General features: G+C 38.1%; 1 protein-coding gene across 2 annotated transcripts in view; it reads left to right on the top strand.

Moving 5' to 3' along the window:
* decr1 (2,4-dienoyl CoA reductase 1, mitochondrial) overlaps window positions 1–22,251 on the top strand; it is a 49,884-nt gene that overhangs the window by 3,917 nt on the left and 23,716 nt on the right. For both annotated transcript variants that reach the window (XM_028817772.2, XM_028817773.2), the window contains 3 exons: window positions 8,395–8,452; window positions 13,021–13,107; window positions 16,745–16,892. In XM_028817772.2, the coding sequence (XP_028673605.2) occupies window positions 8,395–8,452; window positions 13,021–13,107; window positions 16,745–16,892 (293 nt within the window). The remainder of the gene's footprint in view (window positions 1–8,394; window positions 8,453–13,020; window positions 13,108–16,744; window positions 16,893–22,251) is intronic.

Below are 22,251 nucleotides of genomic sequence, written 5' to 3'. Positions count from 1 at the left end.
ATCTGCTGTTCCCAGGCCTTTGTAAATTTCACCTGATGACTTTCCCTTGCTTCTCACTTCCAAGATTCCCAATATCCTAAAATAGTACATTCCAAGTCCACACTGAGCACAGGTTGTTTTTCTGCAAAACTGAAGATGGCTCAACAATCTGCATTCTTTAGAAATCATCTATTGGGTCCATTAGTTTTGAGATTTGCTTTTCTTTCTCCCTTCTGGCATTTCTGTCAATGACTTTGGCCATTTCACAGATGATTTAAGGAGAACTGTCTCCAAAATCCTGTTTCCACAACAGATATCTACTAAGATCACTCTGCTTTCTGGTACAAATGCTCTTAACTCTGCCGCTGCTTTCTTTTTTTATGACGTTATCCTTTATTGACCTTTCCTCAGCTTTTGGTACTGTTAACCATTAATAAACAGATCCTGGATAAAGACAGAAGAAAATATAGTTATGTGTGTTGTGTTCTAATGCTGTCTTTTTTTCTTTGGAAACACTCAAAAGGTATACCTCAAGGATTAGTGATGGGCTCTCTTTCTGTCTGCCTTTCCTCCTTCATTTCATGTCATGGCTTCATCTACCACCCCTATGCCGATACCACACAAAACTTTATTTCATTCACCCAGGACGTATTAGCCAAGATCTCCTCCAACTGCATCTATGACTTCTCATCATGGATGAATGAACATTTTAAATGTAACCTCTCAAAGTCCATTGCTTATGTATAATTTTTTTTTTTTTTTTTTTTTTTTTTTTTTACTCAGGATAGGATTTAAACAGTCCACAGTCTGAATTCTAAACATAATACCAGTGTAATGCTAGTCTTATTGAATGTTAGACCTTTTGGAAGTTTTGCTTAACGTGGTCTACCTCCAGGAGGTCTGTATGCGGGAGATACTAATTAATATGGGAGAGGTGATAAATACATAAAATGTATTATTATTAATTCAATCCTTGGTGCTCAGGGCCTCTGAACTTGAAGCATACAAAGTAGCTGGCCTTCATTGTACTTAAGAATAGGTGGATCTTATCCAGGTGACATCTAGGGAAATATTGTGTGGCCCTAAAGTGGTGTAGGGGGAAGTCAGGCATGAGTACAAGGTATAGATGTACACTGTATAGGGCCATCAGCCCCATAATTTGAAGTTTCCGACTATTTTCAGGACCTTTATGAGCTGCAAGATGACACTAAGGAATCTGAGGTAGTTAGTGGGGATTTAGGAGCTCAAACAGGTATTTGAAAACCAGCCACCTGAAATATTGAGGTAGTGACAGAAGTGAGCATTGTTATTAGGCAGATTTAAAGTGAGGTTTTCTCCAGAGACTGTGAGTCTTGTACGGTGTGTTACCTTCCTGATGCACATGTGGGAGACCCCACTGGAAAGGTGGATAGGGTCTTAGGTAGTCCAGGGGTGGTTGTCATTGTTCACTTTGGAAAAAATTGCATAGTTAAGCACAGACCGCCAATTCTGCAGTCCAGTTTTATCCAGTTTGTTAAATTGAAGAGCAGAATTGAAAACGCATTAGTCATGATAAAACCTGATCCATTACAAATGGACCTGAACAGCATCCAAACTTGGGCATATTTGTGGCAGGTGAAATTAATGTAAATACATGTAAAGTATTGTACATAGATTTGAGCAGATAATGAGGTATGTAAACATGAAAGTACATCTTATGAAAAGGACCTAGAAATGTTCATGAACACTTAACTGTCTGTATCCTGACTGTGTACAGAAGGGATTAAGAAGGTGTTTGGTTATATACTGTAGCTTAATATGTGGAGAACAAGTAAAGGAAGGTTATGCTTAGGTTGTACAATATGCTGGTGAGGCCTCATCTAGAGTGCTGTTTGCCATTTTGATTTACATATTATAAAGACGACCATAGGAGCATTAGAGAAAATACAGAGATGAGTGACTAGGCTGATTTCAGGATTAAGAGGTATAAGCGATTTGGAAAGATTTAAGGTTTGAACCTTTTTAGTTTATGTAAACGGTGACTTAAGAGGTGATATTATTTAATTGTTTAAAACTATAAAAGGAATTCGTACACTGGATTCCGTATACTTTACAATAGACTCTTCATCAAAAACACAGGGACATAGATGTAAACTGGTCAAGGGTGTATTTCACCCAAATGTTAGGACGTTTTTCTTTAAGTGGAAAACCATCGAGACATGGCATAAGTTACCATATAGTGTGGTAGGGAGAAGGACTTTAGGTTCCATCAATGCTTGACTTAACATTATTCATGAGAAATTAGGTGAATCGGATTGGTAAGCTTGTTGGACTGAATGGCTTGTTCTGGTGAAGATTGTTGTAATGTTCTAATCTTGTACCAGTCTTATGGTTTTCCACTTGTGATGGTGCGAGTCCTGATCCATGCTTCCTCTTCCAGTTTTGGGAGCCTCTTGAACCCAACTCTGTTGGTAATGTAACCGGATGAGCTGTGCAAATGGGAACAAAACACACTTGCGACAAGGGGAAGGTGTAAAGTGCAAAAGTGCTTTTATTAAAAATAAAAAAAAAACAGTGACCAAATAAATAGTGCAGTGCTCAAAGTTAATAAATAATCCATAAAAGTGAGGTGATAAAAGTTGAAGTTAAAATCCAAAATAAATAAATCCTTTAAAATGAGGTTAAAATCCAACAGACTGGAAACAGTCCCTGTTTTAATTACCCAGTGTCTTCTTCCTTCTAACTGGTGGCTCCCTTGCTTCTCTCTTACGGGCATTGCAACTGTAGCCCCTTTCAGCAGGGGCAGTTACCTTCCAAACAGGTCCAGTAACCTTTCATCTCCTGGCTACATACAGCTCCCCAGCCAGACTAAGACTTAGGTCCCCAATAGCCAGGGTGCTCACGCTGGGGCCCTCCATCCCAAGCCTCCTTGACTCCCGCTGTCTTCTTGGCCTAATGACCCTGAATCTCTGCATAGGCAACAGTCTAGAAATGATGGTTCTTGCAGTACGGCTCCTTACTTTCATGGTTTAAACTTCTGACAGGTGCCATTGGATATCGTTGACTTCAGTACTATTGTACCAAAAGTCTATTTCTTAAGTTTCTTGGTACTGATTGGGCTGCTCAAGCACCTGGGAAGCAGAACACAAATGTTTGGCTGTAGAAAATAACCAAACTTACCTTTAAGTCAAAATTATTTCTTAAGTCATTGTACAGTGCATCCGGAAAATATTCACAGCGCATCACTTTTTCCACATTTTGTTATGTTACAGCCTTATTCCAAAATGGATTAAATTCATTTTTTTCCTCAGAATTCTACACACAACACCCCATAATGACAATGTGAAAAAAGTTTACTTGATGTTTTTGCAAATTTATTAAAAATAAAAAAATTGAGAGAGCACATGTACATAAGCATTCATAGCCTTTGCCGTGAAGCTCAAAATTGAGCTCAGGTGCATCCTGTTTCCCCTGATCATCCTTGAGATGTTTCTGCAGCTTAATTGGAGTCCACCTGTGGTAAATTCAGTTGATTGGACATGATTTGGAAAGGCACACACCTGTCTATATAAGGTCCCACAGTTGACAGTTCATGTCAGAGCACAAAGCAAGCATGAAGTCAAAGGAATTGTCTGTAGACCTCCGAGACAGGATTGTCTCGCGGCACATATCTGGGGAAGGTTACAGAAAAATTTCTGCTGCTTTGAAGGTCCCATTGAGCACAGTGGCCTCCATCATCCGTAAGTGGAAGAAGTTCGAAACCACCAGGACTCTTCCTAGAGCTGGCCAGCCATCTAAACTGAGCGATCGGGGGAGAATGGCCTTAGTCAGGGAGGTGACCAAGAACCCGATGGTCACTCTGTCAGAGCTCCAGAGGTCCTCTGTGGAGAGAGGAGAACCTTCCAGAAGGACAACCATCTCTGCAGCAATCCACCAATCAAGCCTGTATGGTAGAGTGGCCAGATGGAAGCCACTCCTTAGTAAAAGGCACATGGCAGCCCACCTGGAGTTTGCCAAAAGGCACCTGAAGGACTCTCAGACCATGAGAGAAAATTCTCTGGTCTGATGAGACAAAGATTGAACACTTTGGTGTGAATGCCAGGCGTCACGTTTGGAGGAAACCTGGCACTATCCCTACAGTGAAGCATGGTGGTGGCAGCATCATGCCGTGAGGATGTTTTTCAGTGGCAGGAACTGGGAGACTAGTCGGGGATAAAGGGAAAGATGACTGCAGCAATGTACAGAGACATTCTGGATGAAAACATGCTCCAGAGCGCTCTTGACCTCAGACTGGGGCGACAGTTCATCTTTCAGTAGGACAACGACCCTAAGCACACAGCCAAGATATCAAAGGAGTAGCTTCAGGACAACTCTGTGAATGTCCTTGAGTGGCCCAGCCAGAGCCCAGACTTGAATCCGATTGAACATCTCTGGAGAGATCTTAAAATGGCTGTGCACCAACGCTTCCCATCCAACCTGATGGAGCTTGAGAGGTGCTGCAAAGAGGAATGGGCGAAACTGGCCAAGGATAGGTGTGCCAAGCTTGTGGCATCATATTCAAAAAGACTTGAGGCTGTAATTGCTGCCAAAGGTGCATCGACAAAGTATTGAGCAAAGGCTGTGAATACTTATGTACATGTGATTTCTCAGTTTTTTTATTTTTAATAAATTTGCAAAAATCTTAAAATTTTTTTCATGTTGTCATTATGGGGTGTTGTGTGCAGAATTCTGAGGTAAAAAATGAATTTAATCCATTTTGTAATAAGGCTGTAACATAACAAAATGTGGAAAAAGTGATGTGCTGTGAATACTTTCTGGATGCACTGTATATATTAGTTTGCCACATCAAATTGCTTTCTAAAGTGAAGCAATCATAAGGTACAAGGCAGGATCAACACCAATAGAACAATAACAGAACAACAATAGAAGTTAATAATTAATTTTACTCACTCAAATATTGTGTCCTCAGTTGTTTTCTTTCTGCCATCTTCTGAACAAAAAAGCGACTCCATGTGCATTATAGAAAAAATTGTACTTTCTTGTGGATCATAGTGGCTTGGCCATAGTGTATATTTTGCCTTTTCTTATCATGTGTGCCATTGGCATGCTGCAAAATTTGCATAACACTTGGCTAGCAATTACAATTTGCATGCAAGAAGAACAATGGCGCTGGCGTTTTTATAAAATGAAAGGCACTTCTTTAATATAGTATAGTGAATCAATTTATTTCAGATTTATTATTTTGTGTACGCAGTACAATTACATTCCTATTTGCCTACTAACAGTGTTTGAAGTGGAAAGAAATTAATGACAGTACTCTGTTGAGTCAGCATCTTGTTCCTCCTCCCAATTCATTACTACTTTTAAGTAACAGAATGGGAGCTTCCCCCATGGAGGTCAGAGCATGAGTATTTTATCATATATTTTTGGTCTTTGTGAATCTGTGAACGCCGTGATACACTAACATTTGATTGAAGGTTGGGGTTCTCCTTGAAGTTTTGAGCACTGCTGGCATGGGACCTCTTCAAGTACTGCCCGTAAGACCAAACAAGCACCACCACACTGCCAGTTTCATTTTCTGGCACCCAAAATTCTCTGCATAAGTTATGTAAAATATATAAAACCACAAGGATAGGATCTGGCTGTCTCGTGACCCAGCCCAGGATACGCGGGTTAGGAAAAAGATGGTGAATGAAAATTATTGTAATTGCATTAGTGCATTGCACCCACAATATTACATGATATGGTTTCAGGGGACCCTTTAAAAGGGGAAAACCTGCCAAAGTCACAATTGAAGTCCAACTTGTGTGGCCACAGTTAGTGATTATTTAAAGGATGGTGAGCTACCTAAAAAAGTGATGAAAGTAGCAAGAAATTGGGGGCACTCTGACTATACCTGTGTTCTTCCCATTTAAGCATTGTGGGTGACGCACTGATCAGGCTGCCTTGCCTTAGCTACAGCACACTCCTTTTTTTTGAACTAGCATAACACAGGAATCTCATACGACTCCTGTTGTGAATATGAGCTCCTGGCAGCTTTCTTGTGAGATGGACAAGATAAATAAAAAAAAAAAAAGTTGCAGTCTGGCACTTAGAGGAAATTTCCGCAAATGCATGGGGCCAATCAACAATTTTTATTGACATGAACAATGTGTTCAGCCAATCTGTGATGGATGATATCATCGACCATTAGTTAAGCCTTAGGTTGTGCACTATTTCAACTCCAATAATGAGAAAATCAACAAAATTGGCTAGCAAGATAAGAGAGCAGAGAAGCTCAAAGTGGTTGCTAACTGTAAAGTCTGCTTGAATAGCAGAAGTGACCTGGGCTTGGACCACTGGTAGTTTTGCTAAAACTCTAAGATTTTGCCACCATCATCATAATCATGAATAGGAATGGTGATAAAGCTGACTTGGCCAGGGGTCTGAGCAGGACAATGTAGAATTGATATTGCACAGTCAACTCTGGCTGCAGAGGAAGCTTCTTGCCTGTCTAGTAGGTGAGCTCTTTGTTTCTTAATCTAAGATTGCCATACTAGATGCTGCTAAATCTGTCTCCAAGGTTCTGAATTTGTCAATGACATGCTGCAGAGCACAATCAGACAATTTTTTGTTTTCGTTTTATATTTTTTCACTTGTTCAGTGTTGTAAGGCTTGTGGCTGAACAGATCTCTTCAGATTTTAACAGTGTTGAGCTTTCCTTCCATTTGGTTGTGCGTGCCTTGCAATGGAGTGGTGCCCCATGGGGGAACAGTTCCTGCTGATGTCTTATTAAATACAGTACTGTGCAAATGTTTTAGGCAGGTGTGAAAAAATGCTGTAAACAAAGAATGTTTTCAAAAATGGAAGTGTTAATCATTTATTTTCATCAATCAACAAAATGCAGCGAATGAACAAAAGAGAAATCTAAATCAAATCAATATTTGGTGTAGCCACCCTTTGCCTTCAAAACAGCATCAGGCATCTAGGTACACTTGCACAGTTTTTGAAGGAACTCGGCTGGTAGGTTGTTCTAAACATCTTGGAGAACGAAACACAGATCTTCTGTGGATGTAGATTTCCTCACCTCCTTTTGTCTCTTCATGTAATCCCAGACACACTCGATGAAGTTGAGATCAGGGCTCTGTGGGGGCCATGCCATCACTTCCAGGACTTCTTGTTCTTCTTTACGCTGAAGATAGTTCTTAATGACTTTGGCTGTATGTTTGGGGTCGTTGTCCTGCTGCAGAATAAATTTGGGGCCAGTCATACGCCTCTCTGATGGTATTGCATAATGGATAAGTATCTGCCTGTATTTCTCAGCATTGAGAACACCATTAATCCTGACCAAATCTCCAACTCCATTTGCAGAAATGCAGCCCCAAACGTTCAAGGAACCTCCACCATGCTTCACTGTTTCCTGCAGACACTCATTATTGTACCGCTCTCCAGCCCTTCCACGAACAAACTGCCTTCTGCTACAGCCAAATATTTCAAATTTTGACTCCTCAGTCCAGAGCACCTGCTGCCATTTTTCTGCAACCCAGTTCCTATGTTTTCGTTCATACTTGAGTCGCTTGGCCTTGTTTCCACGTCGGAGGTATGGCTTTTTGGCTGCAGCTCTTCCATGAAGACCACTTCTGGGCAGACTTCTCCGGACAGTAGATGGGTGTACCTGGGTCCCACTGGTTTCTGCCAGTTCTGAGCTGATGGCACTGCTGGACATCTTCCGATTTCGAAGGGTAATAAGCTTGATGTGTCTTTCATCTGCTGCACTAAGTTTCCTTGGCCGACCACTGCACCTACGATCCTCAACGTTGCCCGTTTCTTTGTGCTTCTTCAAAAGAGCTTGAACAGCACATCTTGAAACCCCAGTCTGCTTTGAAATCTTTGTCTGGGAGAGACCTTGCTGATGCAGTATAACTACCTTGTGTCTTGTTGCTGTGCTCAATCTTGCCATGACATGAAACTGTCTTCCACAACCTCACCTTGATAGCAGAGTTTGGCTGTTCCTCACCCAGTTTTAAGCCTCCTACACAGCTGTTTCTGTTTCAGTTAATGACTGTGTTTCAACCTACGTGTGACATTGATGATCATTAGCACCTGTCTGGTATAATTGGTTGATCATACACCTGACTATAATCCTACAAAATCCATGACTTTGTGCAAGTGTACCTATAAGAACTGATGCTGGTTTGAAGACAAAAGGTAGTAACACCAAATATTGATTTGATTTAGATTTTTCTTTTGTTTGCTCACTTTGCATTTTGTAAATTGATAACAATAAACAATCATTATTTATATTTGTGAAAGCATTCTTTGTTTACAGCATTTTTTCACACCTGCCTAAAACTTTTGCACAGTACTGTATGTATTAGTTTTATATTAAGTTCAAGTGTCAGATGTTTTTGTTAAATAACAACAGGAAAAATGTGACACATTGCTTCTTCTTTCTAGAAAAATTGACGTATTGCAGAATTCAGCTGAAGAAATTTCTCAAGAGACTGGAAACAAGGTAAAGTTACAAACTTAATTTTTTATGATAATTGTTAATACTTCCTTTACTCCTACCAAGATCCTAACTTTGCAGTGCTATAGAGTTAACATGCTCTGGTAATCATTTTTGCTATGTTTTCTTGAGCCTTGCGCTCCTTGTAGGCTTAACCTTGGTAAATGGCTTAAAGAGTGAAGATAAAGTTTTAAGTGATTAAAAATTGACTATCATGATACTGTAGTTCACTTAAAAACATATTTATTTGGGCAAAGTGCTAAAACACTAATAATATATCCCATCTATGAACCCATGCCTTGGTGGGGTGTGTGTGTGTTTCTTTTTGTGTGTGCATTGGAGAATACCTACTGTAAGAGCCAATCTTAGAAAGTTAAAGTTTTGAGTTAAACTTATATTAATGTTTGCTTTATTTGAATAGAATATAATTTCTTCCATAGTCCTAGACAATGGTATAGTCTTTTCCCCCTATAAGTTAGCAAGATATAGAATCTTCTTACTATAACTGAGAAGCAGTGAGTTTATAAGCTCTAGCTGTTGTTTAGAACAGGTCCCAGTAAAGGCAGTGAGGGATAAGCAAAAAAGGCTTTCTACAAGATTAAACCAAAACTTTATTTGAACTCAATATAAACAATACTGCCTCAATCCATTTCACACTCTATTTATATCCCGGTATATTTTAAAATCTCGAAATATTGCCCAGCCCTACTACAAACCCGAGGATTTTCAGTCATTCTTTTCTGCAGATCCTATCAAACCTTGTCAGGTTGCATGGAGACTGTCCGTGGACAGTCTCTCCAGAGATGTTTGATTGGGTTAAAGTCAGATCCAGTCTCAAGTACATTCACAAAGTTGTCCCTAAGTCACTACTGTGTTGTATTTGTTTTGGGCTTAGGGTCACTGACCTTTTTGGCAGGTGAGCCTACTGCCTAATTCTGAGGTCCTGTGGGCTCTGGAGCAGGTTTTCATTAAGGATATCTCTGTTCTTTGCTCCATTCAGATTTCTCTTGACCCTAACTAGTCTAATGGAATATTTCAGTTTTTTATTTTTAATATATTTGCAAACATTATTAATATCTTTTTTTTTTGCTTTATTCTGTCGTATTGTATGATGCTTGATGAGGAGAAAAAATATAAACAAATTTTGCTTAAGGCAATGTAAAAGTATGTGGCAAAAGGTGAAGGGCTGTCTTGCTAACGCCACTGTGTAATTATGTTAATGGTCTATCAGAAGAAACTTAGTTAACAATTACCCACCCAAGTAGTATTGATCAGCACAATTTGCCAAATCCTTTTTTGCAGCGAATTTGCAGAGTTCGCCATTTTTTCCAGAGAATTTGTTGTGCAGTCGGATTAAGGAAACTTTTTTTTCCCCAATGCCCTATGATGCTTTGCAAGGGCAGGATGACATTACAGAGCTGGAGCAAACATATTGAATTTCTCTCTACCTGATCTATGCTACCTGCCTGATATGTGTCAATCATGCATTCAGGTTTTATGTGTGCTGTAAGTATAGTCCACCTCAGAGTTTCTTGCTGCTGCCCAATCTGCTTTGTGCACATCTGAATAATTTATGCCACATACACTATAGCTGCGTTTACCCAAAATTACTAAAATTCAGCAGCTCTAGTTTGCAAAATGGGATTTGACGATAGCTTGACGCATTGAAATGATTCCACAGAGCTTTAGTAAAAATTCAAAGTGAAACAGTTCACACAGAAATAGAGAAAAAATTGGTATAGAAAAGAAAAGTTCTGTTTAAAGCTTATTTATCTTGTTTCATTCTTTAAGTTACTTATACAGTTGAACGTAGTGCTGGGTGGTATACCAGTTCATTCTGAAAACCGTTTTTTATTTTTGTTATGATATGGATTTTTCTTATACCGCAACACCAGATTAAATTGCCTAAACAACGTTCGGAAAGTGGCGCAGCGAGAAACTGTTTAACATGAAGTATACTTTAGGCTTCACACATTATAAACTTCATGTCTACATTTTGTCAATTATTACTAAAACATGAAAAACGTTTGTTTTAACGATGTGTTTACATAGATCATTGTAGACACGGAACACACACGAAATGCATGTGTTCCAAATAACGATATAGTATTTATAAAAGGTGTCATTTTGCTTGACTTCTCACTCTATACAACTCCAAGCAACTGAGACGCAGGTAAACAGATCTGAGCTGAGAAAACTGTGTGGCGGTGGGGGATGTGATAGTAGGCTGCTTGCTGCTTATCAACACATATACAGGACAAAAGACGCTGATGGAGAAGTGTGAAGCGATTTAAGGTGGGACGGATCTACAAGTTTTTTCGTAGGCTCTGGTAATTCTAGTGATAAGGGGGACCTTTTTCACTGCTACACCGCTAAACACATGCAATGGAGTACATGTGTTAGTGGAGGTGTTGCGTGGTGAAAATGGACAGAGAACATTCCGAAACTGAATGTGTAGCAGACGATAAAGTTGAACATGATGACACAGAAGAACTTTTGTTGGAAAAAGGAGTCACGTCTGTTGTCTGGAGATACTTTGGATTTAAAAAGTCGGATGTAGACCATTACTGTATGTTCAAATGTGTAAATACTGTTTCTATACTACTGGATAATACTGGAAGCCAAGTTGTACTTGTTTTATTTTTTCAATACTATGTAATGTACCTGGGAACTGTGTAACAGTGTAATGACATGTTGACTTTAATCTTGACGCTTATGACAAGAATAAAGTTGACATTTCTGCTTTATTCTCGTTGTTTGCAGGCCCGGTCTTAGGTATTATGGGGCCCTAGGCGAAAGGGGGGTCCAGGGGCCCCCTAAGGTGGGCTGAGCTCCCCTGGAAGCTCTGTGAAATGCGTGAAAATTAGACCAAGAAGTCGATCCGGGGCCCATTCCACCCTGCCTGCACACTCTTTTTCACTTCTCTTCCACAATCCCCGTTACTCTGTACTGTTGATCCCAAGTATTTAAACTCATCCACCTTTGCTAATTCTACTCCCTGCATCCTCATCGTTTCACTGACCTTACTCTCATTCACAAATATGTATTCTGTCTTGTTCCTACTGACCTTCATTCAGCAAACATTATAATCCAAGGGGACTTTTGTCTAATCTCATCTGTCATCCTGTCCATCACCATTGCAAAGGGATAAGAGCCAATCCCAGATGTAATCCCACCTCCATCTTGAATGCATCCATCATTCCTATCGCAGACATCACCACTGTCACACTTCCTTCGTACATATCTTGTAAAACTCTTACATACTTCTCTGCCACTCCTGACTTACTCATACAATAGCACAGCTCCTCCCGAAGCACCCTGTCATATGCTTTCTCCAGGTCCACAGAGACACAGTGCAACTCCTTCTGGCCTTCTCTATACTTCTCCATCAACACCTTCAGAGCAACAACACCCTCAGAGCAAAGATCATACATATACTGGTGGATGAGCCTGTGGTGTCCTGCATAATGGACTCTCTGTCAGTCAGACTGCAGTTTGTGAAACTTAAGGACTGTGTTTCTGATATGGATGTGAGCAACACTGGACCACCACAAGAAACAGTTCTGTCTGCTTTTCTCATTACTCTGTACACCTTAGACTATAAATATATCACCAGGTCGTGTCACTTGCAGAACTTCTCAGATGATTCTATACTTATGGGGTGTATTGATAAGGAGTATGAGACAGAGTATAGGAGTCGGGTGGAGGACCTTGATTTTGGTGCAGAAAGAATGTCTGCAGTTTAACATTAGAAAACCCAAGGAACTGGGTATTGACTTTCCCTGCATCAAAGAGCATCTGTGTCTGACTACTATTCAGGGAGTTGTTGTAGAGGTGGTGATCTCCTATGGGGTACTCGGGGGTTCACATCAGTGACAAGTTGGACTGGTCTTATAATGCAGAGGAGCTATATAAGAAAGGGCAGGACAGGGTATTTTTTCTTAGGAGATAGTGTTCCTTTAATGTAAGTAGTGAACTTTTTTATATCTTCTACAACTTTGTGATGACTAGTTTGATTTCCTACACTACAGCATGCTGGGCTGATAACATCACTTCAAGAGTGGCCCAGCGAATCAACAAGCTATTTAAAAGGGCAGGCTCAGTTATGGAATGCACTCTGGACCCCCTGGAGGTAGTAGCAAAAGAAAGAATTAAAATAAAATTGAATGCCATTATGAACAATGCTACACATCCTCTCTCTGACACACTAGCACTGAGTACATTCGGCCAACAAATCATTCAGCAGAAGTGTGCTAGGAAACACTAATGTGGCTTCTTCATTCCATAGCCAAGTCAGAAATTTTTTTCTTTTTAATTTTCTAACATTTTAGTCATTCTGGTGTTTGCAGACCAGAGAAAGTGTGCATGAGTGTGTGTGGAGAAAAAAAAGTGAAATTTTCCCCTGGGAACAAATAAAATTCATTCTGTCTATTGATCAATCTATCTGTTTGATACTTACTGTAAATTTAACTAGTTTAGAGATTACAAAAATTTCTTATTTTGGCACTGGTTCCTCTGGTAGTCACTGAAACACTGTAAACAACAGTGGTGTGTCTGCACAATTTTTCTTTTAGGTTCATGCAGTCCAGTGTGATGTGAGAGATCCGGCATCTGTACAGGCTGCAGTAGATGAACTAATCCGAGTTGCAGGGCTTCCTGATGTAAGTGTGATATCTACAGTTTTTGTTTCTTTTATATGTCTTACCTTAACATGACTACTATATTGTACTTCAAAATGCAATTTGCATGGTTTTGACAATAACCATATTTTTCTAAAGTTGTTTTTTAAGTAATGTTTTATACTAAAATTCTTAACACATACTATGAAATGTGTTACGCTGGCTTTTAGCTCTGTTTTTAGTTTAAATAGTTAATGATAAAGTTCATAGTAATTGCATCATTATTTAAATAATTGGGTTTTCTGCATCAGTGTTTTCACTCCAAAGAACTGATTTCAATTTTTACTATTCACTATTTATACAATTAGCAGAGAAATATTTGCATTTTGTTCATATGCTTTGCAAGTGTAATATAAATTCAGAATGTCCAGAAATAAGAGTAATTTAGCAACTGGGATCATTATAGTGTAACTGTGTTTCTTCACGTCTCCACAAAGTTTGCTTTGCTTCTTATCGATTAAAAATGTGGTCATTAACTACGTAAAAACTGAAGTTCTTTTTTATTTTATTTTACAGAGTGCACAGAAATTAAAATTGAATATTATTTTGATTTCTATTTATTAGATTGAGTAAAATTATTATTGTCCAGACTTTTTTCTTACCAAATACTTGCACATCTTTTTGTTTCATTTTATTAAGAGAATCTTGTTTTGTTTTAGTCTGATGTATTTTAATAGCATCTATTATAACACAAGAATATTATATAAGCATTAACAATTTATTTTTCTTGTCACATAGAGCACCATTAAAAAGTTCAGCTGCAAAATGTGAGTAATGACAGAGGGACTACTGAGCATAAATACCCAAAAGCCAAGGGGAAACATTTCTCCCTTCTGGTATTCTTCACACCACACAAGCCTTCTTCCCAAAGTTGTTCTATGCAATATTTGCTGATTCTTTTTTTCTCTTCATTAACTATTAAGCAGGTAAAAATATCTAGACTTGATTCCAAGTGTGGAATTTGCATGTAGAAACTATTGCTGTGAACTCACAATATGAAGTAGAAATAACTGTCCATGCAAGTAAAAACAGTCTATCATTAGGCTGAGAGAACACAACAAAGGATAGCAGAAACACAGGGAGTGGTCAAATCAACCATTTGGTACATCCTTAAAAAAAGGAACACACTGGTGAACTCGGCAACACCAGAAAGTTTGGAAAACTGCAGAAGACAACAGTGCTAGATGATTGCAGAATTCTGTCCTTGGTGAAGAAGAACCACTTCACAACATTTAGCCAAACAAAGAACAGTCTCCAGGAACTAGACCTATCATTACCAAAGTGTACAATCCAGATAAGACTTCATGAAAGTAAAGAAAGAAGGTTTGCCATAAGGTACAAACCACTGGTACACCTCAGGCCTAAGAAGGACAGATTAGACTTTGCCAGAAAACATTTTTTAAAAACTTGTCCAGTTCTGGAACAGTTTTCTTCAGACAACGAAGCTAAGATACTAAAATATACCAGAATGATGGAAAGAGAAGAGTATGAAGAAGAGAAGAAATGGCTCATGATCAGATGAATACCACATCATCTCTGAAACATGGTGAAGGCAGTTTTATGGCATGATCATGCATGGCTGTGACTAGAGATCCATCACTAGGTGTTTATTAATGATATGACTGCTGGCAGAAGTAGCAGGATGAATTCTGAAGTTTATAGGACTATATTATTTGCCCAGATTCAGCCAAATCCTGCAAAACTATGCTTCTCAGTACAGATGGACAATGAGGGAAAACATACTGCGAAAGCAAACCAAGTGCTTTTCAACACAATGATATGGAATATTCTTCAATGGCCAAATCAGTCTACTGACCTCAACCCAATTGGACATGCATATCACTTGCTGAAGACAAAACTGATGGCAGAAAGTCTAACAAACAAGCAGCAACTGAAGACAGCTGCTGTAAAGGCCTGACAAAAGTATCACTAGAGTGAAAACTCAGCCTTTGGAGATGGCCATGGGTTCCAGATTTTAGGTAGTCATTGACTGTATAGGCTTTTCAATCAAATACTGAAAAAGGTCATTATATTTGATTAGGTTAGCTTGACCAAATACTTTTCAGCCCCTGAAAATAGGGGAGCCAAGTACAAAAATGTGTCTTTTCTAAACGGCACATATATTTTTGTTAAACCCCTTGAATTAAAGCTGAAAGTCTATACTCCAATCACATGATAATGACAAGGTATTTAATAGTCTAAAAGTCAAAACCTGAATAGAACCTCTCACATTTTAAATGGGTTGTTAATTACAAGTAAAACTGTGTAAAATTGTGCAAACATCAGGATTGTGTATTTATATAGAAAAATAAGCAAACAAGTTTGCCCAGACCAACCATCAGCCTAACACCTCTTGTCTCAATGACGAATGACCATACTGACAAACTCATATATATTTGTATATCAACCAGCCACAACATTAAAAACAATGACAGGTAAAGTGAATGCCAGTGATTATCTCTTTACTATGGCACCTGTCCAAGGAGTGGAATATATTAGGCAGCAACTGAATAGCTAGTTCTTGAAGGTGATATGCTTGAAGCAGGTAAAAATGGGCAAGCATAGGAATTTGAGCAACTTAGACAAGGGCCAAATTGTGACGGCTAGACTATTTGTCAGATCATCTTCAAATTGGCAAATCTTTTGGAATATTCCTGGTGTGCAGTACCACTGTCAAAGGAAGGACATCCAATGAACTGATGACAGGTTCATTGATGCCCCCGACTCACTGTTGCATGTGGGGAACAAAGGCTAGCACATCTATTCCGATCCCATAGAAGCTCCACTCAAAGCAGTATATACAGGGAGATCTAGGATCAAACCTGCAACCTCTTGATTATGAGGCAGCAGTTCTTACTTCTGCATCAGCCAGGCTGATATATTTAGTTTGTGTTGATTGATATTTGGGTTTCAGTTTTTGCAAATTGACAGCAACATGTAAACTGAATAATTTCTTTTTCTTAGGTAATATTTTTGAATAAAAGCTCACTTGTTTTGTTATACCTTTTATTAAAGTGTTTATTTGATATTTGGACTTTAGTCTTAAAACATTGTACACTTCATGTCAGCATTTTGTCATTATTACTATAACATGAAAAAAGTTTGTATTAGTTGTGAGGCAAGAAATGTTGAACACATATTTCCTGTCTGTCATCCTACATTTACCCAGATCATTGTAGACATGGAACACACGTGAAATGTATGTATTCCAAATAGCAATACATTATTTACCCTATACAATTCCAGACACCTTACTCCCATATCAAGAGACTTCAGTTGTGAGAGTTTTGCGTCTGACATGACTTCAGCTGCCTCTGTGGGGGATAGGATAGCAGGCTGCTTGTGGGAATTAAAACATTTGCAAAACAAAGACACTGATGAGGAGTTGCAACGGAATTTAAGGTGGTCTGGCATTACGAATATTTTCGTAGGCTTCAGGGATTCTGGTGTTAAATGCTGCCACAATGGATCCATTACATTGTAATGCTGCTGTGAATAAAGGGGCTTGGTAAATGGATAGGTGGATAAATTTTAAATTTGTTATGGATACACTGTTCATAAATATTGTATAAATTAATGCACATATTTAAAAGTTCCTGTATTGCTTTTAATTTTGCAGGTGGTAGTCAATAATGCTGCTGGCAATTTCATCTCTCCTACAGAAGCACTTTCTCCAAATGCCTGGAGAACTATAACAGATATAGTTTTGAATGGCACAGCCTATGTAACTCTTGATATTGGAAAACGTCTAATTAAAGAGAAAAAAGGTAAAGGTGGTAAATTATTAATAATACAGTATCCTTATAATGTGTGGGGCTTTCATTTGAATTCTGTGCCCAATTTCATTTAACTGTGCATAACTGACAATGTAGTCAGTTGTAACCTTTCCTAAAGATATAAGGTTTTCTGTTAAACAGCAAGTAGTTTGATGAACAAATACTTATGGATTATTCTTTTCCGCCGTGAAAAGTCTTAGAAAAGTGATTAAATGCAATACTTACAGTACATCTGGTTAAGTTTTTTGTTATTTAATGCATATATCAGTCTTTTGCGAATGTTGTAAAGTCATAATTATAGGTGACTGGCTGCAACGTTTTTTTTTTTTTTTTTTTTTTTTTGTCTTTTTTCCCCCATATTGGTAATTTATCCAAACTAGTTCAGTTATACGTAATTTGAAATTTTAGTTTTGTAATCACATTCTTATTCATTTATTTACTTATTTATTTACCTACCTTTTCCACTAGTCTTGCCAAGTCATATAACGTATGTCTGAAGACAACCCATGAGTAAATTGTGCTTAAAATTAGGTGGTAAAAATTAGATGGCTCGAGTGTCACATTTCTAAATCAATCCAATGCCTCGTAAAGGCAGTTCTCAAAGTATGGGCAGTGATTTTCAACAGCAAAGAGTGGTGCTTTTGTCAGCCTGAACTGACAGACAGCAAGCTTCTTGTTTTGATGAACTATACAGCCGAAAGATCTCCCAAAAAGATCCCTATTAAACATATGTGTGTTGTGTGCGCAGAGACCACATTGTGTATGTTAAAAATAAGCATAACCTGTTGCAAGGGAAAAACCTTTCTGTACACTCAGATTAAAGTTTGTCATTCAAAGACATCACATGTATATGATATATCGTCGCAGGTGCTCTGTGTGTCCTCTTTTAGTCAGCGTTACGATGATATTGTAGGTGTTGATGTAAGCTTGAAAGAACTGGCAGCTATGTTCGTGAAAATATGAATTGCAAAGTATGCATTAGAAGTAAACAATGTGTCATACCCTATCAAAAGGACAGCCATTTGGGGGTGTTAATAACAAAGAGTTACAGGAGAAGCAGATTTCAGTGCTCATCACACCTAAATTAGCAAATCTGCCTAAAGACATCAGTAGAACAATGAAAACGCGGCACAGCATCCACCTTCTGACTGCATGTCTAAACAAATAACTAAAAGAAGTTAGCATTATGTTCTAATTGAAAATGCACACATTCCATGCCAGAATAGCCACAGTGTTTTAACATGTAGTGTATACTGTAGACCCCAATGCTTTGCTAAACCCTGTTCACTATTATGGCATATAGTGATGCAATAGTCAAAACAACAGAAGGATATTATAGCAGACAGAATCATGTCTTAAGCATGTACAGCAATGTACCTCTTTCTGTTCATTAAAATGTACAGATTAAGCATTAAATTTTAGATACCTTTTGCTACTGAGTTCCTGAATTGATAAAAGCAATTTTCACTTTATTTTCTTTTAGCGTTAAGTCTTTTCTTTTTTCTCAGAGTCTTTTGCTCTCTTTAGGAATTCCCACTGGCAGTTTAAAACACACAAACTGGAGAAAATGGGGCAGGTGTTTCAGGCAGAAGTCTTTGCGTATAACCTTTATGGTGCAGGATTTTGCCACTATTCAACATAAACTTTTTAATGGGTCGTCTTCATATGTGTATGTCTTTTCAAGAATCACGTCTGGCCCACAAGACTACTTTTCCACTAATTTTCATTTAGACTAGGCAGAGTGAGTTGAAACAATAAAACCCATAATGTATTATAGGTTAGCATAATAAGTTTTAGATTAGCTATTTTAATTGTAGCAATTTTTCAAAATGCCTTTTCCACACAGTATCATACCCAGATGAAATAGGGTAAGTATTAGTGGGGCTAGAGGTTTCTTTGACAGAAAATTACTGTTTTTAAATGTTCTTGCCAAATTTTAGGTACCATATTGGCAATAAGTGTAACATGGATGATTTAGATCAAGAAATTCTAAATTTTAGCATTTTACACAATATTGAAAACAATAGAAGCTTCATGCAGTTGTAAAGGAACAAATTATAAGTGGAACTTTTTCATGTATCCATTCATGTGGGTTTGGCATTAGTTTTGTGACAGAAAGGATTGTTGTCTGTAGGTGCTGTAGTTTGGGAGTCAATTGTTTTTATGGTATGCCCTGCTATTCATTCTTAAATTCTTGGTGGCTGGTGGATGGAGCCAGTAGCAGCACAGCTTTACCCTGTCTTCTGTTTCTTACTTTCTTTTTACTCCTGGCTAGGCTTCTCATATGCCTTTCTTTTTGGTGATGGCTGACCTCGTCCATTTATCTTAGAATGTTTTGGGCTTTAGGTTCAGATATTAAAAATTCAAATGTCCTTGAATACTTATGACATACAAAGATGGATTTCTCACTTTTGCAAGAGAACATCCTGTTGAAATGTGATTTGACAAGGCTGTGCAACCAATATCATTATGTTGTTTCCTCTTCATCGGCACCCAACGGAAAGCATGATGTGGTGATTTTAGTGCACAATAAACTTGAGCTCAGGTTGTGAAGAATATCAGTACGGATGCTATGATCGGGTTTTTTAAGGAACGATTCCCATCAGAGATTTCATGTTACTTGATTGGCTAATTCCGAGTAGTTTTTTTCCTTTATCCCTTTAAAAATGTTTACACTAAGTGTAAAGGATACATGATGCTTCAGCAGGGCTTGAATCACATCATTTGCGTGACTTTTATTTTGATAAGTTATTGGGTGTCTTTGGTTTGCATAATTAATTGTACAGTTTTGGCGGGAATAGGAAAGGAAAATGGTGACATATGGGGTTAACAAACAAGCACCTCACTGAAAGTGAACAAGGTATTAATTTCTCTGTGTTATATGTAAAACAAAAGTTACATATGTTTATGTTGTTATTTACATGCTTTTTACTTGTACTTTGCCTTTATAGCTCTTACTGTGTGTTTATGAAACAAGGTCATGGAAACGGTAATAAACATTCATAAACCATCAGTCTGAGAGTTGACCATCATTCAGCCGGGGTCGCTACACTAAGCTTCTGCATAAGCCTTACAGAAGACGTATGTCCCATATTAAAGTGTATTTGTATAATTAAACTATATTAACAAAATTAAATTTTGTAGGCTTATTGTTCGACCATAAAAATGGTAAAATAAATAAAATTTCCTTAAAATACATATTTAACTAATAAACTGTGTACAGAAATATATATCCATAATATGTATGGCATAAAAGAAAATAAAATGTTTCTCACAATTTCAGCAACATCAACATTTATTTATATAGCACATTTTCTTACAAACAATGCAACTGAAAGTGCATCGTGGTACACTGCAGACCTATAGCGCGTCTTTATGTCAGATGGGGTTGTATGGATTGATTCTGAATGCGACTGCGAGAATGAAAAGTGAATTAAAAAAAAAAAAAAGCTAACCTTTACCAGTATCGTAAGTTACACCGGCTGTTACAGACTGAAATCAAATTTTTGTTGTTATTCTAAAATTGTAAGAAAAAGAGCAGTTCACTTCTCGAAGTAGAGCCGTGCAGGATCGAACTCGCCACCCTCTGATTCCCAGTCAGAAGCTGATACCATTACGCCACCGCGGCGGTTGCAGTAAGAGTGTCAATGTGGCATGGTAACGCGGCTTTTTTTTTTTGTGCAGTTATATTTTTGAATAACAGCGCACGTGTTCTCTTATTTGTACCTTTTGTGAAAGTGTTTCTTTGATATATGGACTTCAGGCTTCATACATTATATAGTTTATGCCTACATTTTGTCATTTACTATTAGAATATGAAAAACGTTTCTGTTTTAAAAATGTGTTTGCACAGACTACTGAACGGAACGGAACACACATCAAATGCATGTACTCCAAATAACACTATATTATTTCCACTCTAAAACTCCACTTCAATCCCACATAATCAAATCAAGGCAAGGCATGAGCTAGGACAAATTCGTTCTAAGTCGGTGGGGGGATGGAATAGCTGGCTGCTAGTAGCTTTTGTTTATCAGCACATTTAGATGACAAAGGACTCTAGCGGAGAGGTGCAAACGGATTTAAGACGCGATTTAAGGTGGGACGGATTTACGAGTTTTTTCGTAGGCTCTGGTAATTCTAGTGTTAAGAAGAAAAGAAAACCTTTTTAAATTGAGGGAAAATATACCAATAACAATTTGTTAAGGATCTGCCTTTACACAGCCTCTCCGCTGTTTTATAAACAAACGCCATATAAGGCCGTCCTTTCTCCTAGCTTAGCGGTTCTGTATTCTTTTATTGTTCGTTTATTACGATTGTTATAGTTATTGTGTAGCTATTTGAGACTCACTGTTCTGTTCAGGTACCCATTTCCTTTATGTAGTCCGGGATTCTCCGCTATTTTTTGTTCGTTTATTACGATTATAGTTATTTATTGATTCCCTTCTTTAGCTGACTGCCTGGTCATATAAGGCGCTCTGCTGTTTTTTTGTGAAGCAGCCTTAACACAGCTTTTCCGCTGTTTTATAAACGAACGCCATATAAGGTCTTCCTTTTTCCTTGCTTCGCCAAGGAAGCAGCCTTTTTATTTAATCCACGGGTTCTCCGCTGTTTTTTTTTTTGTTTTTTTACGATTGTTATATTTCTGTTTGTATACCACGTTGTCAGTTCAGTACTCCGGTTGTAATATGACCAAGCCGTGCAAGCTTACTGTTAAGAATGCAACGTATAGTTGTACAGGAGAAAAGCAATCTTGCCTCAAATCAATGGCAACCTTTTGTAGGTCTATGAACTTAATTTAAACTTTAGGTTTACACGGTGCTTTGTTTCCGAAGTACCTGCACTCATGAATATGTCTGTATGCGTCAGTCCCTCAAATCCCCACACTTCGCACTGGCGAAGTACTGCTTTTAAATTTTTATTAAGAAGAAAAGAAATCCTTTTTAAATTGAGGGAAAATATACCAATAACAATTTGTTAAGGATCTGTTTTTTTGTGAAGCTGCCTTTACACAGCCTCTCCACTGTTTTATATACGAACGCCATATAAGGCCGTCCTTTCTCCTTGCTTAGCGGTTCTGTATTCTTTTATTGTTCGTTTATTACGATTGTAATAGTTATTGTGTAGCTATTTGAGACTCACTTTTCTGTTCAGGTACCCATTTCCTTTATGTAGTCCTCGGATTCTCCGCTATTTTTTGTTTGTTTATTACGATTATAGTTATTTATTGATTCCCTTCTTTAGCTGACTGCCTGCTCATATAAGGTGCTCTGCTGTTTTTTTGTGAAGCAGCCTTTACACAGCTTTTCCGCTGTTTTATAAACGAACACCATATAAGGTCTTCCTTTTT

The sequence above is a fragment of the Erpetoichthys calabaricus genome, chromosome 13 (assembly GCF_900747795.2).
Source record: "Erpetoichthys calabaricus chromosome 13, fErpCal1.3, whole genome shotgun sequence".
In the NCBI taxonomy this organism is placed as follows: Eukaryota; Metazoa; Chordata; class Cladistia; order Polypteriformes; family Polypteridae; genus Erpetoichthys; species Erpetoichthys calabaricus.
This window is presented reverse-complemented; position numbering and strand designations above follow the sequence as displayed.